General features: G+C 44.2%; 1 protein-coding gene across 1 annotated transcript in view; it reads left to right on the forward strand.

Annotated features, from left to right (window-relative positions):
• The first annotated feature begins 1828 nt into the window (after positions 1-1828).
• Positions 1829-14306, forward strand: part of PARM1 (prostate androgen-regulated mucin-like protein 1) — a 99859-nt gene continuing 87381 nt past the window's right edge. The window contains exon 1 of the mRNA XM_037050936.1: positions 1829-2121. Coding sequence (XP_036906831.1) covers positions 2079-2121 — 43 coding nt within the window. The 5' untranslated portion in view covers positions 1829-2078. The remainder of the gene's footprint in view (positions 2122-14306) is intronic.

A 14306-nucleotide genomic window follows, 5' to 3' on the forward strand; every position in this document is an offset into this window, starting at 1 on the left:
ATGAATAAAAATAAATGATTTTACTAAAGAACTTATTTCCACTCTACTCTGCATACAACAAAAAACCTTGGAAATTTTACCTGATTAGTATGTGGGCATCACCGTCTTTTGAGTACCAAACAATCATCTTAGATATCAAAGTCAGAATCACATATGCTTTGCACTCCAGAGGGACTTCATTAACGTTTTGTTGAATATTAATTAAATCATTTTTTCTGTGAAGTGGTTTTGAAAAAAATTTATTTCTGCCGTAGAGTCACTTACTTAAATGGCCCTATTTAAAGGCCCCTGTTCCTTATAGAAGGGCCCTGCGAAAATCCATCTGTGTGTGTGGTCCCTGCCTCCGTGACAACCACAACCCAGACGCAGAAATTCTTTATAATCACGTAGGTTACACCAGAAGTCAGAAGGACCTCAGCTCAAAAGCATTCAGACAACGGGTTTAACAAATCGAATTTGCAGTTTCTCTGGCCGGGGAGAAGGGAAGGGGGAGGGGCACAGTTGTACTAATATTTTTTACTTCTCATTCCTAAAGGAATCAATAAATTTACCAACACAAAAGGAAAACTGTGCGCTCAGTTTTTGTCTTTCTGGTTATACAAGCATAACAAGTTCTGCAGTGATAATGCTGATCAGGCAGAGGAATTGACCTTGTCACAGATAAAATGATGAGGCCCAAAGGAGTGAGAAGACAAAACCTGACGCTCTGGCATATGAGAAAGAAGTCACACAAAAAGCTGCTCTCCGGGGCTATTAATGGTCCTGAACAAATCAATTCCTTTAGGAGGCTCTTAAATTCCTGCAGGTCCCTAGCTCTAGTGACTAGGGAACCACCAGGCTCACAGTCACATAGATATGAGGCCAAGATCCAACATCTGGTCTGACAGAGGTGTGAGAAATAAGCAAGTCTAAGACAGTGGGGAGGACTAAGCAAAAAATCAGCTTCAATCTGTGTGAACACACTGGACTTTGGGGCTTTGAAAAAAGAGTAGAGTACGGGGGATGACCCAGGGTGTCTCGGGCAGGCATCGTATCTGTATCTTTAGCCAGTTGTGTGACCTTGGACAAGTACTTAAACCTCTCTGGCTTCCACTTCCTCCTCCTGAAAATGGAGTTGTAACAGTGCCCACCTCAAAGGATTGTTGTGAGGACTTGACTTGGTCAGGACCTGTACAGCACAATTGTCCAGCATGCAGCAGTCACTTAGGGAACGTTGGCCTTTGCCATTACGGCCTCATTACACCCAAACTGTTCACATGTGGACGGAGCCCTCACCAGCTATGCAACATTGAGCGCATTACTTCTCTGTGCCTTAGTTTTCTCATATGTGAAATGGAATAAGTATCATTATGGCATAGGGTTGTTAGGAGGAGTCACGATAAAGCACCTAGTATGAGGCCTTGCTCACAGTAACCCCATGATCAGCGTTACCAGACATTAGTACCATCTTTTCTGGTGAGAAACTAAATAGGACAGCAGACATCCTGGCTCAGGCACGAAGTGCAGTGGGGTTGAATGTGTGTGAGGCTTTGATATACAGGCAGGAACGTTTGGGGAAATGAAGGGAAAGGTGCTCCTACGTAGAAAGAAATAGGTGTGTTCTCTTACAATAGTGGATTTTGCTCTTTGAGGTGACGCCTAGGATGGCATATGGTCACTCCAAACATTTGCTGAATTTAGTCAAAAGGAGGGTCTCGGGCGCCCTGACTGTCCAGCAGAGGCCGCCCTGGGCCGGGGCTCCTAGGGCCCGAGCTGTGGGAGAGGGAAGGCCAGGGGGAGGCCGTGTAGCCGCCGCGGGGCGCGGGTGGGAGGGGTTTAGCTGCGCGGCGGCGGAGGCGGCCCGGGCTCCAGCTGCTGGGATGGAGCAGAAGCGCGCTGGGCGCCGCAGGACACGCAGCTGACGGAGCAGCGCCGCGTGTGTCTGGCGTCTCGGCCCGCCTGCGGATCCTCGCGGGCCTCCAGACTCCCACCGCAGCCCGCTGGGCATAGGAGGAGCAGCCCGCGCTCCTTGCGCTAGGTCACTCCGGACAAACTCTTCCGCTGCCCGCGCTGGACTGGGCACCAAGCACCAGGATACCATGGTCTCCAAGACTCTGTTCGCTCTCTGCATCTTCACTGCAGGTACTTTGGGGCGCCGTCCTCCCGGAGGGGCCGGACGTGGAATGGGCACCGGCGACTAACGCTAGGGTAGGGGCTGAAGCAGAGAGGCTGGGAATTAAGTGCCCGCGCGCGGGTGGCTGGGGTAAGTGCGGGCCTCCGAGGTTGCGTAGAGGGCTGTGCGCTTTTGGGTTGGAGTGATGCGCGCCTTTGGAGATCCTGAAGCATGCCGGTCGAAACCCAGGGGGTGACAGGGTCCTTCCTGGAGTAGCCAGCGTCCCCACAAACTCTAGGCTGAGTTTGTAGAACAGGTGGCTGCGCGACGCGTTCAAGACCCGGGTGAGCGACACTGACCACGACTCGTGGCTCCGCAGGTCTGCAGGCATAACCTGCCAGAGTCTGGCAACACACTTGTTGAAGCGGTTGGACCCGGGGAGGAATGAACTGTGGAAGAAGCTGGGCGGGGGTGGGGAGGTGGGGATAGCAGCGGGGAAAGCTTTAAGCAGTGGGGAAAGCTTTAAGCAGTGGCTGCGCACCCCGTGGAGCTAGCTTGCGTTCACCAGTACTTGGTGTTCCCTGGTGTCTGGTGTCCCTTCCTGGGGACGATGATGCGGCATTCAAGTCCCACCGAAGCTGCCCGGACCTGGTTCTCGCGATCACCACTGGATTTGCAGTTTCACGCGGTGGTCCGGAGCCTCCCAAAATGTGTGCCATAGCAGAAATTAACTTGGCTAAAACTAGCATTCCCCCGTTTCACCCACTGCCCGGACACACGCGCCACCTCAGACGGCTTCGCTGCTAGCCCCTGGAAGGTCTTGCAAGCTCCGACAGCACAGGCAGGGAGACGAGCAGGACTGAGCTCGGCTTGCTAAGGGCCACGGGGAGATTCGGAGCAACGCTTTGAATCTAGATCTGTGACACCCAGTTTTTGCATAAATCTCTGCCCGACGAGGGAAAATTGAGTATGGACAAGGCATGGGTGGAAACAGTAGCTCCTGTGCGCTGACACTGGCGTGTTTACATAACAATGTTGCAGAACCACGTACACACTCCCAATGGACTCCTGCATATTTTTCGTCCTGAATTGCGTGGGTTGCTGTAATTGTGGACACAAGTCGCGCTACAATCCCCTGAAAAGAAACTAGGGGTTTCTTGGCAGCTCCCAAAGCTTAATGCGGTTTTGAGGAAAAGTTTCCTAACCTGAGGCTATAGCATGCGTTTTCCCTCTACTTGCTGAACGTCTGAGAAAAATTCCCTTTTCTCTCTCTGGCGTCTGCACAGTTTGGAGACGCGTCAGCAGACGTTCCCGAACAGTCTCGGGTGACTTTGGCTGAGAAGCCCTGGTCCACCAGGTGGAACAGCCGCGTCCAGCCCCAGGATTGCCGTTTGTGGCAATTGCCATCATCCTCCAACCTAGAGATATTTCGGAAGTGACATTAAAGGTTCCTTTCTCTCCTCACTAGAATTCTTTCATGAGGCTCAAGAGAGGCTCAGAACACCCTGAGTGAGACAGTAGAGAGCTAGTTATGTAGGTTTGTTGGCTAATTTTATTTCATAGCTTGTCTTCTTATTTTCATTTTATTTTTAACAGCGCAGGCAGTTGACTAAACCGGGATTAATCCTACTAGGCTGGGTGGGGAAAAAAAAAACATTTTTTTTTCCTAAGGAGCTCAAGATTTTTTATTATTATTATTTTTAGCTAGTTTTAGATTTAGCCCCACTATTCCAGGGACAGAAATATGGCCCTTGCTCACTGTCAGAGTGAGGAGGCTGGTGGCTCAGGGGCCAGCCAGCCAACCAGCAAGCAGATTGGCCTTTATCTTTGCACACTTGGGGGGGGGGGGGGTTGGCGCCAAGCAGGTCACAGCCTCCCAGCAGGTCACAGCCTCCCAGCTGGAGGGCTGTCCTGACCCAGAAGACAGTTACGTTTCTGCACACATATCCCCAAGAGAGTGATGAAGCTTCATTCTTTTCTCTGAGTTTACACTTCTATAGGACTCTATTTAGGGGGTCAGCCTGGTGTTAACACTACTTGGCATATATACTTCATGTGGTTCTTTGCATCCCAAAGTAAAGCGTTTACAGAAACTTAAACAAAGCACTTTTTAAGGACTAGATAGATGTGCTGGTAAAGGAAAGAGGGCTGAGTGTTCTAGGGATGGGAGTGGACTGCATGTTTCAGCGGCTCATCCCAGAACTCTTGGCAAAACTCGCATTTGTTTCAGCAAAGCAGTTGCTTCTTTTCTGTTTTCTTCCCTCACCTCATGCTGCCCCCTCCAGCTTTAGAGGCTTCAGGAAATTTTCTGTAAAACTTTAAAGGTGATACTATCATGAGCCAAGAAGGGGATTTGGCAGAGGACTTCTGTTTAGCTTAATAAATCGATATATACATAGCATTTCCTCCAACCTACATAATGGACATTTGCAAATGTGTCCATTGTCAACCCAGTAAAAGGAGACCTCTATATTTACTCACTTGCATTTTTAAAAGAAGGAAGAGAGAAACATGAGCCATGTCTTCAGTTCTCTTAAAGTTAATTGTGGTAGAAAACTGGCCTGGCTATTGCCCAAGCCGTTCCCCAGCACCTCTGCTGCACAGACAGGGCACACAGGAGTTCCGCCCACAAACTAAAGCACAAGCCAGAACTCACGAGGTTTGGCAGCAAAAGCTGGAGCGAGGGAGGTTGGCTGGCCACAGGAAGCTTCCAGCTTCTTCCCTCTCCCTCCTGGATTCTCTTCTGCCATTCCCACCATCATTATTGCCACCCTCCATGTTCTACAGCCCAATTTATTCTTAAAAACTCCCTCACTGAGACATCTGAAATATACTGGAACTTTCAAAAGGCCTTTTCTAAACATTCAAGGACAAAGAAGAAAGAAACGTAGGTAGGAGAGGCACAAATCCCAAGGATCCAACTTTTCCTGCTCTGGGTTCTGCCCTGTCGGCCCCTTGTCTCCTCCCCGAGGAGACAACTGCATTCTAGCTCACTACACAGGCCTGCTTACTGGGTCCTTGGTGACCAGGACCAGGAGCCAGATTCCAGTTGGCCATGCTGTTGGAGACCCTCTTTGTGTTGTGAGCCTGTCCTAGCTCTTCTCCAAGTGACCAACGCCCTAGACGTGGGGAGGAAGTATAAAGGGTGTTCTAGATACGTATCTAGGACGTCCTTGTTCTTGAAGGAAAACCCCTCCCTACACATTTCTCACCTGTGGTTCTTACCACAGGTCCAGATATATGTCATAAGCATATTGGAGCCTTATGACAAATCTTACCACAGACATGTGGAAAGCAAACTAAAAATACGCACGCACGTTTACAGGAGCAGCAAGGTGGCCTGTGGTTGGTTGGGAATGGGGGCGAAGCGTTGTTTGTGTTCTCTTAGCCTGGTCACCTCCTGCTCCTCTGAAGTCTGTGTCACAGTTCAAGAAGTAACACCTTTACCTGAGAAGGTGGAAGTTGTTCCCTGTTACCTGATACATTTACTGGGGTAGAGTTACAAAGTGGTAAAGCACACAGATTCAGCAGGTAGATTGCCTAGGCTAAGTTTTACTGTTTACTGATTGTGTAAATTAGGGCAAGTAACTTAACCCCTCTGAGTTTTCTTATCTACAAAATTGGGGGAGTAAGCTTCATAAGGTTGTTGAAAGTGTCAAATGACTGAAAACATCTACAGGACCTGAGACATGGTAAGCACTCAGTAAACATTAGCTCTGGTTGTTGCTATTAGTCTCATTAATAAAGTTTACTATATTTGGCAGTGATTAGGTCATCCTCTCCAAAAGCAGAGTTTATATGTTTGCTCTTAGGCGATACAAATCAAGGGGCTCAACTAATATTCCAGCACAGTGCCAGCTGTTCAGGCAAACCCTAATGTGCAAAGTAAGAGAAGACTCAGCTCAGCCTACTAAATGCCTGATTTGAAAAGGTTAATAACATGCCAGCTCAGATTTAGCACAACAGTCCCAAAAATGCTCAGTAACAACTAGAAGTAAAGTCTCACCAAGGACTTTATTTCTTCCACAAAGTCATTTGCAAACTGGTGTGTTTCAAAAGCCCAGCTCAGCTAAACCTTAAGGTCAGGTTCCCAGAGACCCAAGTTTTAGATAATTCAGATCCAACAACTTCGGGAAAGACAGTTCATGCTATCGGAATGATCCAGAATGCCTCTCTTCAGTACCCAAAGTCACATTGGCCAGATCGCTAATGTAACTTGAGCATTTGGACCTGATCTAATTATGCTTGTGTTTTTATAAGAAAAATGTTGCCCGAGTATTTTCATGGTTTGGAGAAGTCTTTTTTAAGCAACAGTTTTCCCTAGGGGTACAGTGGGGTGGGGGAGGGGAGGCATATAGCATTCACTGGAGAGAGGCATTTAAATGGCTCACTGGAGAGAAATGTTTTAAAAGTATTTTCAAGAGGATTGGCTGTCTTAACACCCAAATGAAAGGAATTCTACCATTGCACTTACAACTGTTTGCTTTCTTTTAGAAGTATCTGTCGCTGAAATTGGATATGTTAGTTTAGGAACCAAATATTTTTTTTGCAAATGAGAAATTGAATGAGCCAGTTGCTTGGAAAAAATAGTGTTTCATTTAGAAGACAGAGACAGTTCTAAAAAGAGGTGAGCAGGCTGGCTCAGTGGACTGAGTGCTGGCCTGAGAGCCAAAGGGATGCTGGTTCAATTTCCAGTCAAGGCACATGCCTGGGTTGCAGACCAGGTCCCCTTTGGGAGTGTGCAAGGGGCAACCGATCGGTGTGTCTCTCTCAAACATTGTTGTTTCTCTCATAGTCTTGCTCCCTCCCTTCCCCTCTCTCTGAAAGTAAATAAATAAAAAGAGGTGAGCAAATAATGAGCACATGTGCCTTATACAATGACTACTTTTTACTTGAAAAGGCAGGGCTAATAGGTTATCATCTAGTTACCATGCGAGCAGGGTGACAATAAAATAAGACTGCTTTATGTATGCAGTACATGGCATTACTTTGTATAGTCACAGCGTAGATTACCTAAATGACATAAGGTTGACATCACATCAGATTTTCTGATTTGTGGATCTTTAAATGTTTGTCGTAATCCTTTACAACGGTATAGTCTACTTCTTTTGTTTTTAATGTCATTTATAAATCTTGAGACGTTTGCTGTTTTATAAGTTATAGAAGTCATTAAAACAAAATAGACAATGATCTAATTCATTGTTTTCATGGTTGCAGGGTGGTATAATGTCGATTGAAAATAAGCTGTTTTAATTTTCCTTTGGCTAGTGGTGCCAGATTTAGCCAATGAAAACACAGGTTGCCCAATGCAATTTGAATTTCCAATAAACAGTAAGAATTCTAATTATATCCTACACAATACTTGGGACATGCATAAACTAAATAATTCCTTGTTGTTTACCTTAAATTCAGATTTAACTGGACATCCTATGATTTATCGAGAAACCTTACCTTTGACCTTTCACCCGCAGTTCATCTATGCAATGAGTTTGATATTACAATTAGCTTTATTTTGAGCCCTGCCTTCCAGGGCTTTAGTTGCCCTGCACCATTTCATTAGGAACCATTTGTTGATGAGAAGATGCAGAGTTTTCATAGCAGCTCTCTCTAGAACAGCAACTACAAGGATGAGGATTCAGGGGCAGCACTTCAATGAAATATTTTGAATCTGACTGCTTATCCAGTAACAGTGCACTGTTGTGTGTTTCTGAACAGTTGGTGGGACTTCCGGGGCCTCCCTGAGGCTACGTTACCTGACCGCCTTATAACCTTCCCTTTTCACAGAACAGTATGTTTAAAGGGTAGCAGTGTTCTCGCCTAGGAGCTGAAAGTAGAAGCCTTCTAGAATCCAGCTGGCAGCTGATTAAAACAGAAAGTTATAGAAGACCTTTGGATTTGAAATATCTCTTCTGTGCCAGGATCTTAATACATCTCACAAATATTAATTGGATAAGGTTTACATGATTCTTTCAGGATAGGCCTGTTTGTGTTGCTTGAAAGCTGTGGCTATATGGAGCCTGAAGCAGAAACCTGACAGAACTTCAAGGCAGATTTTAAAAACCACTTAAGCTGTTGGACTGTGGTAGAAATTTGCACCTTTTATACCTAAGGCAAAAATCTGTGAGTAGGTGACTGAAATGGGAAAAACTTGTGGGAAATTGCCGGGTATGATATCTAGAAAATACGTTTATTCAATTCCAAATAAGATGAATGGTAGAATACAGCTTCGATGATAACAGTCCAAATTCTGACACCTGACTTCCATTTCATTCGTGAGGAAATAGGGACATGGGAACTTTACTGCAGGTGTTAAACATGAAAAGAATTAAAGGAGAGAAGGTTTTATTTGTTTATCTGTGTGTGTTTATATTTTGGCCATGGTCATAAACTTTCAGCTACCATTTCCACTTCTCATCAATTAGAACATATATTTTCTTATATGTGGTTATTAAAATATACAAAGGAGGGCAAAAGTAGGTTTACAGTTGTGAGTATGTGAAACCCAGTGTATTCTTGTATTATTTATTCATTAATCCTTGTATTATTTATTTGTATTATCATTTCATTATCATTGTTATTATTTCTTATTACTTATGACTTACCTTGTAGGTAATGATGGCTGCTAATTTAGCCTATGTTAGCCTACCTCTGTATGTCATCTTCTCAATTACAGTATTCTTGACAGCTTTGTGTAATCCAGAAGCATAACCTCATTACTGCAGAGTTCATTCATCCACGGCTGTATTCATGATGGATTGCTGTTGGTGCTGTCTGCCCCTTAGGAAACCTTTTCAGTTTCTGGGGGGAAAGCTTTTGTGATCCCACAGATAGACAGCAGAATGTTACCACTATACTGGCATTGAACTTTCATTTTATTGTACATGCTTTGTACCGTAGGATTTTTGCTTTGTGCTATGATACGGATCTTTTTGGAAAGAACAATAACAATTGTTATGATGATAAAAAGATGTTCTCCTTATTCATTATGCAAAAGCTACAACACTTTGCTTCAATGTGTTTAGGAAAATGTCTAAGCCTTCACTCATTCTACTGAGTTAATGTCGTGTGTCATATTATGGGAGGGCTTCAGTACATCTCAGTTACAACATGAGGGGGTCCCAATGCCGATTTGCTCAACAGAGGGTCTTAAAGAAATCTGGTGGACTGACGCCAGATTTCCCACTTTGCCCAGGAAAGAAGCAAGTTACTGATGGATCACACTCTTCTGGCCATGGCAGTTCTTGCTCTTGGTAGATCTGCGGGGTGAAAGATAAAACTCAAGGTGGATACAGCCACCAACCAACCCATGGGGAAACCTGGAGGTTTTGACTTAAAAATTATGATTGTTGATGGAGAAGGCATGCAAGTAGGGAGGCCCCTGGAATTCTCCTGCTTGAAAAACTGTTCAGGCAGGTCTGAGTAGGAGAAAGGATTATCAGTTTTTGAGACTTAAAGGATCAGTCATTCATCATTTACGTTCTAGCAGGTATTGGTGAGGAAGGAAGTGTGAAATCAAATTACATGAAAACTGGATAAGAAATGAACAGTAGAAAGGGGCCACGGGGGCTTCAGAAATTCCGGGTGGGATAGGTGGGAGAGGCTGGAGGTGGTCTGCTGTATGGAGCAGAGAGAATAACGGAAGGGGGGGGGTGATCACTAGAAATCATTTGGTGCTACTACAGAGCAAACCACCTCCTTCGATGATGCTGCTGAGAATGGAAAATTTGTTGTTTCGTTTTTAGGGGCCAGGATAAGAGAATCTTCCCCAAATATATATGACTATAAACATATTTTAGTGCACCTTTTTTAGTTTTGGGAAAGGTTGCAAATGGAGCCTTTTCGATTGAAAAATGTGATGACCCCTTAGTGGCAGGTGATTAAAGTACCCTCGGCATTGGGAAGGGGGGGGGTGAAAATGAGAGAAACGTCCTGAGATGTCGGAGGAACTCGTCTGCGTGGTTTGGATCCATTAGGGAGGGCAGAGTTACTAGGGTTACTCGCTTCCAGGCGGGCTTCCTAGAACTGCACTTCAGAAACGGCCCTATGTTTTAGCATATTCTCCTGTACATGCTTACAGGCAGAGAAGCACAGCCCTGCTATTTCTCTGATGACAATGGGATTTGTGTTACTTCATCTGAGAAGCAATACGGGTAGAAGGGGCTTTGGACTAAGACAGGCTGGCATGGAATGCCAACTCTGGGATCTTAGTTTTTTGCCTGCCCTGCAGGATTATAATGTACATGGAGTGCCGTGTGCATAAACATTCAGCAAGTGTTATTAAGCAGGTGTACCAACAGACAGAAGGTTTATTTCATTTTACTTCATTTACTTGTCTGCCTCTCACTGCTAGATTTTAAGGTGCATGGGAGCAGAATTTTAGCTATTTTTGTCTAAGCATTGTCCTCAGCATGTAGAACAGAGGAAGACATCTAACGAGTGCTTAGCAAATGTTAAATTAATTTTTCACTGAGAACTTACGTGTGCTAAACACTGTCCAGGGCTCTGGAGATACAGCAATGAATAAAACAGATAAAACTGGACCCTCGGGGAGCTGACATGCTGTCAGGATGACAATTTTTGACTTGGTCAGAAGAAGACCCAAAGTTGAATATCCAATCATCATCTCAAACTCAACATGTCCAAATCTGAGCTTCTGGACTTCCCTCCCCTGAGGCTCCACCTGAATTCAGCCTTGTGTAGCTGGATTAATGGCAACTCCAACTTTCTAGTTGTTCCTGCTGAAAATCATGAGTCATCTTTGAGTCTCTTTCTCTGAAAACACCTTATCTAATTCTTCAAAAAATATCTGTTTGCCCTACTTTTAAAATATAGACAAAATTTAAACACTTGCCACCGCCATTGCTCCTACTCTGGGGTGACCCACCATCACCCTTCCCCTGGGGTAATGCAGTGGCCTCCTCTCGGGTCCACCAGCCTTTACTCCTTCCCTCGAGAGATCTGTCCTCTGCATAGCAACAGTTGATCGGTGGAAATGTATCAGATGATGTCACTGCTCTATTCACAGTTCTGCAATAGCTTCCCATTGCATTCAGAGTGAAATTCCAAGTCCTGAAAATGGTTGTCTACATCTGCTTCAGCTGCTGCCCCATCTGTCCTCCGACCTGGCAGGCCATCTACCTCTCCTCTGTGCACCCTGCACCAGCCACACTGGTGTCCTTATAGCGTGCGGTGGCTCACCCCTCTCTCTGGAGCACACTTTCTCCACATGTCCACATGGCTAAGTCCCTCACCTACCTGAAACCTTTGATCAAATGTCATCTTCTCAGTAGAACTTGGCCCGACCAACGCTTAAAACTCTCATTCTGTTTCACTTGCCAACGTCATATTCAATGCCCCTCAGCTGCCTCTTGCTCTTGCCTTTTCTTTCATGTGAATCTCTCTTCATCCTTTCACCCCCATTTGCCCCCCAAATGTTGTATTTGATTGCTACGACATCCTCATTGCTAAAGACTGTGTGGCACTAAGGGGGTACTCAAAAACAGCTGCTGGACTGAATGATTAAAATACGCTTTTGAGGGCTGGCAAAATGAAAACTTAATGTGAAATTTTCCTTAGCTTCCCCCCAAATGAGACATTGGTAATCTTGCTTACTCTCAGGGGCTTATACCTCGTGCTTCCAAGTGCTGTTTTGAAAAATGAGCCAGGTATTGAGTTTTCATTAAGAGCTACAAAACTGGAACTTTAAAAATCAGCTTTTGGGGGGAGCGAGCACATACAAAATGTTTCTGGATAAAAATGTACTCCTTTTTATGTTTACCATGCATATCACTGTAAAATAGCTGAAACCTCTGAAACTTTCTGGCCAATTGAGAAACAGTCACCTTTGAACTCAGCTAGACAGATAAAGAAACGTCCACTTTTGAGCATTTTTGAGCATTTTCTGAATAACTGAACATAGCCTATTGAGGAAAAGGTATGTGAGTCTGAGGGAAGCAGCACCGGCAATTTCTCAGCCATGTGGTGTGAGAAAGGAAAGTCCAGCCAGGCGCTGAGTGCTGGGAGGGTGAGTCAGTCACTAACTGGCTGAAGAATCGAATGGGAGTTTTCTCGGCCCTACAGACTCTGCGTTTTGCTTTCACTGGTGATTCTGAAACCTCCACTGTGTTTTCATCCAAGCAATCCATGGAAGTAAAGTCCTGGCTAAAAATCAAACCTACATCCTCTGAGCACTGCCATCAACCTTGCAGGGCTGACACCCCTTGGCACGGCTGCCGCTAAAATCCACCAGCCTCATCCTCCAACAAATCTTCATGGTACTCTCTGGCTTAAATAGGAACACTTGATTATTTAGCAGCTGCCAAAAAAGGACATGAGCTTAAAAAATAATACCATATTTGTCTTGAAGCCCTAAGGATTATGGTAAAATTTCTGATTATATCAACTTAAAGAACAACTTAGAAACACACAAAAAGGGAAAAGATAATACTTTATATTAAAAGCATATGCCTTGCTTGTTCACGGAGGTCCACTTCTCCATTCCTGAAGTGAGAAGCCTACTCAGCCATCTTGAAATGCAGCGGCACTGACTGTAAGCAGAGGAGTGGCCGAGGACAGCCACCCTGACCTTGTGCTGGCGCACCCACAGGCACTCTGTCCCGTGTTGGGGGTGTGACGCTGAGGACAGGTGAGCGCCCCCCACCGCTCCTCCACAGGAGACAGCATGTGCTCAGATTAAAATGGAAAGCAGGGCCTCAGTCCTCACGAGAAGGAAAAGGAGCATGCCCTGAACAGAGAGGGCTGCCGAAGGAGAAAAAAGTGCTCGTTACCAAGAAGACAGTTTCCGTTTTGAGGGTCATCAGAAAAAGGGGAAGTGTGCTTCTTGAGATTCTTGAAATTCAGAAATTTACAGCCAGTCTGTTGTTAAAAACAAAATTAAATGTCATCAAGTGACAGTTGTGTCTCGTTTTTATAACAGTTTTTTTTAATGTTTTATTTATTTATTTTTAGAGAGAGGGAAAGGGAAGGAGAAAGAGAGGGAGAGAAACATCAATGTGTGGTTGCCTCTCATGTGTCCCCCACTGGGGACCTGACCTGCAACCCAGGCATGTGCCCTGACTGGGAACCGAACCAGCGACCCTTTGCTTCACAGGCCCGTGCTCAATCCACTGAGCCACACCAACCAGGGCTCATTTTTATAACAGTTTTTAAAAGCAGCATTCGAGCACTGATTTTTTTAATTGTTATGGAAACTATAAACATACACAGAAATTGACAAGAACATATCTATCATCTGTCCAAACTCCATTTAGGGTTTGTTTTGGTTTAGAACTTTTACAAATATTAATACATTGGAAACAATGTAAATGTGGAACTAAAAAGTGCTAGTCAGATAAACTAGAATACATTCAACATTTATTCAGGCGGGCCACACAAAGTAACTGCTTGAAAGAAAGAGGTAGTTCACTTCTGTACTGACAGGTAAAAATGGTTACAATATACTGACCTAATTTTGCATACTAATATTTCATAATATATTGAAAAAGTAAGCTACAGAATAAAATGTACATTGTGATGACATGTTGTTACATTATGTTTATGTGAGGAAATGGTTAAGAAGGATACAGTGGTTTTCTTTGGACCAGTTTCACTTTTTATGCTCTTTTGTTTTGCTTGAATTTTTTAATAGTTCATTTTGCCTTTATAATTAAAATAAAGATATAATCAATGTTTTAATCCCTCTTTATCAACAGTTAATATGACTGTGTAACTGCTGGGTGCTGTTGGTATTTTCACATCTCGATTCAAAAGTCCTTCTGACTTGGCTCTCGAAGATAAGATCTTAGAAAAGCAAATAATCTCAGAAAGGTTTACAGGATATCACTGATGTAATGGGCAAGGAAGTTTCTGGGAAGAAATTGACTTAAAGTCATATATTTTCTAAAGCCAGCCCACTGCATAAATCATTGATCAGGATAGCCATTCTGAACAGTGTTTTAAGAGGCTCTGAGCTCACTGGCCAGTATTTAAGCTGCTTAGTTAGTTTTTAATATCTTCAACGTTTGTCAGGTAAGGGAGCAATTTAAGATTAAAACATTATTCTGAGCTTTTCTAAAATGATATTTGTCAACTTAGATATCAAATAATAAAAACAGCCTTCAGAAGAATAGATGATTTGTTTTCCTTTTGGCAACATTAAAGTTGTCACATTTTCTTTTCAGTAAAATAATCAATAAGATGTGGTTTAGGCAGATGC

Source organism: Sturnira hondurensis, unplaced genomic scaffold (genome assembly GCF_014824575.4).
Source record: "Sturnira hondurensis isolate 20B ecotype Veracruz unplaced genomic scaffold, ASM1482457v3 Scaffold0007036, whole genome shotgun sequence".
Taxonomy (NCBI): Eukaryota; Metazoa; Chordata; class Mammalia; order Chiroptera; family Phyllostomidae; genus Sturnira; species Sturnira hondurensis.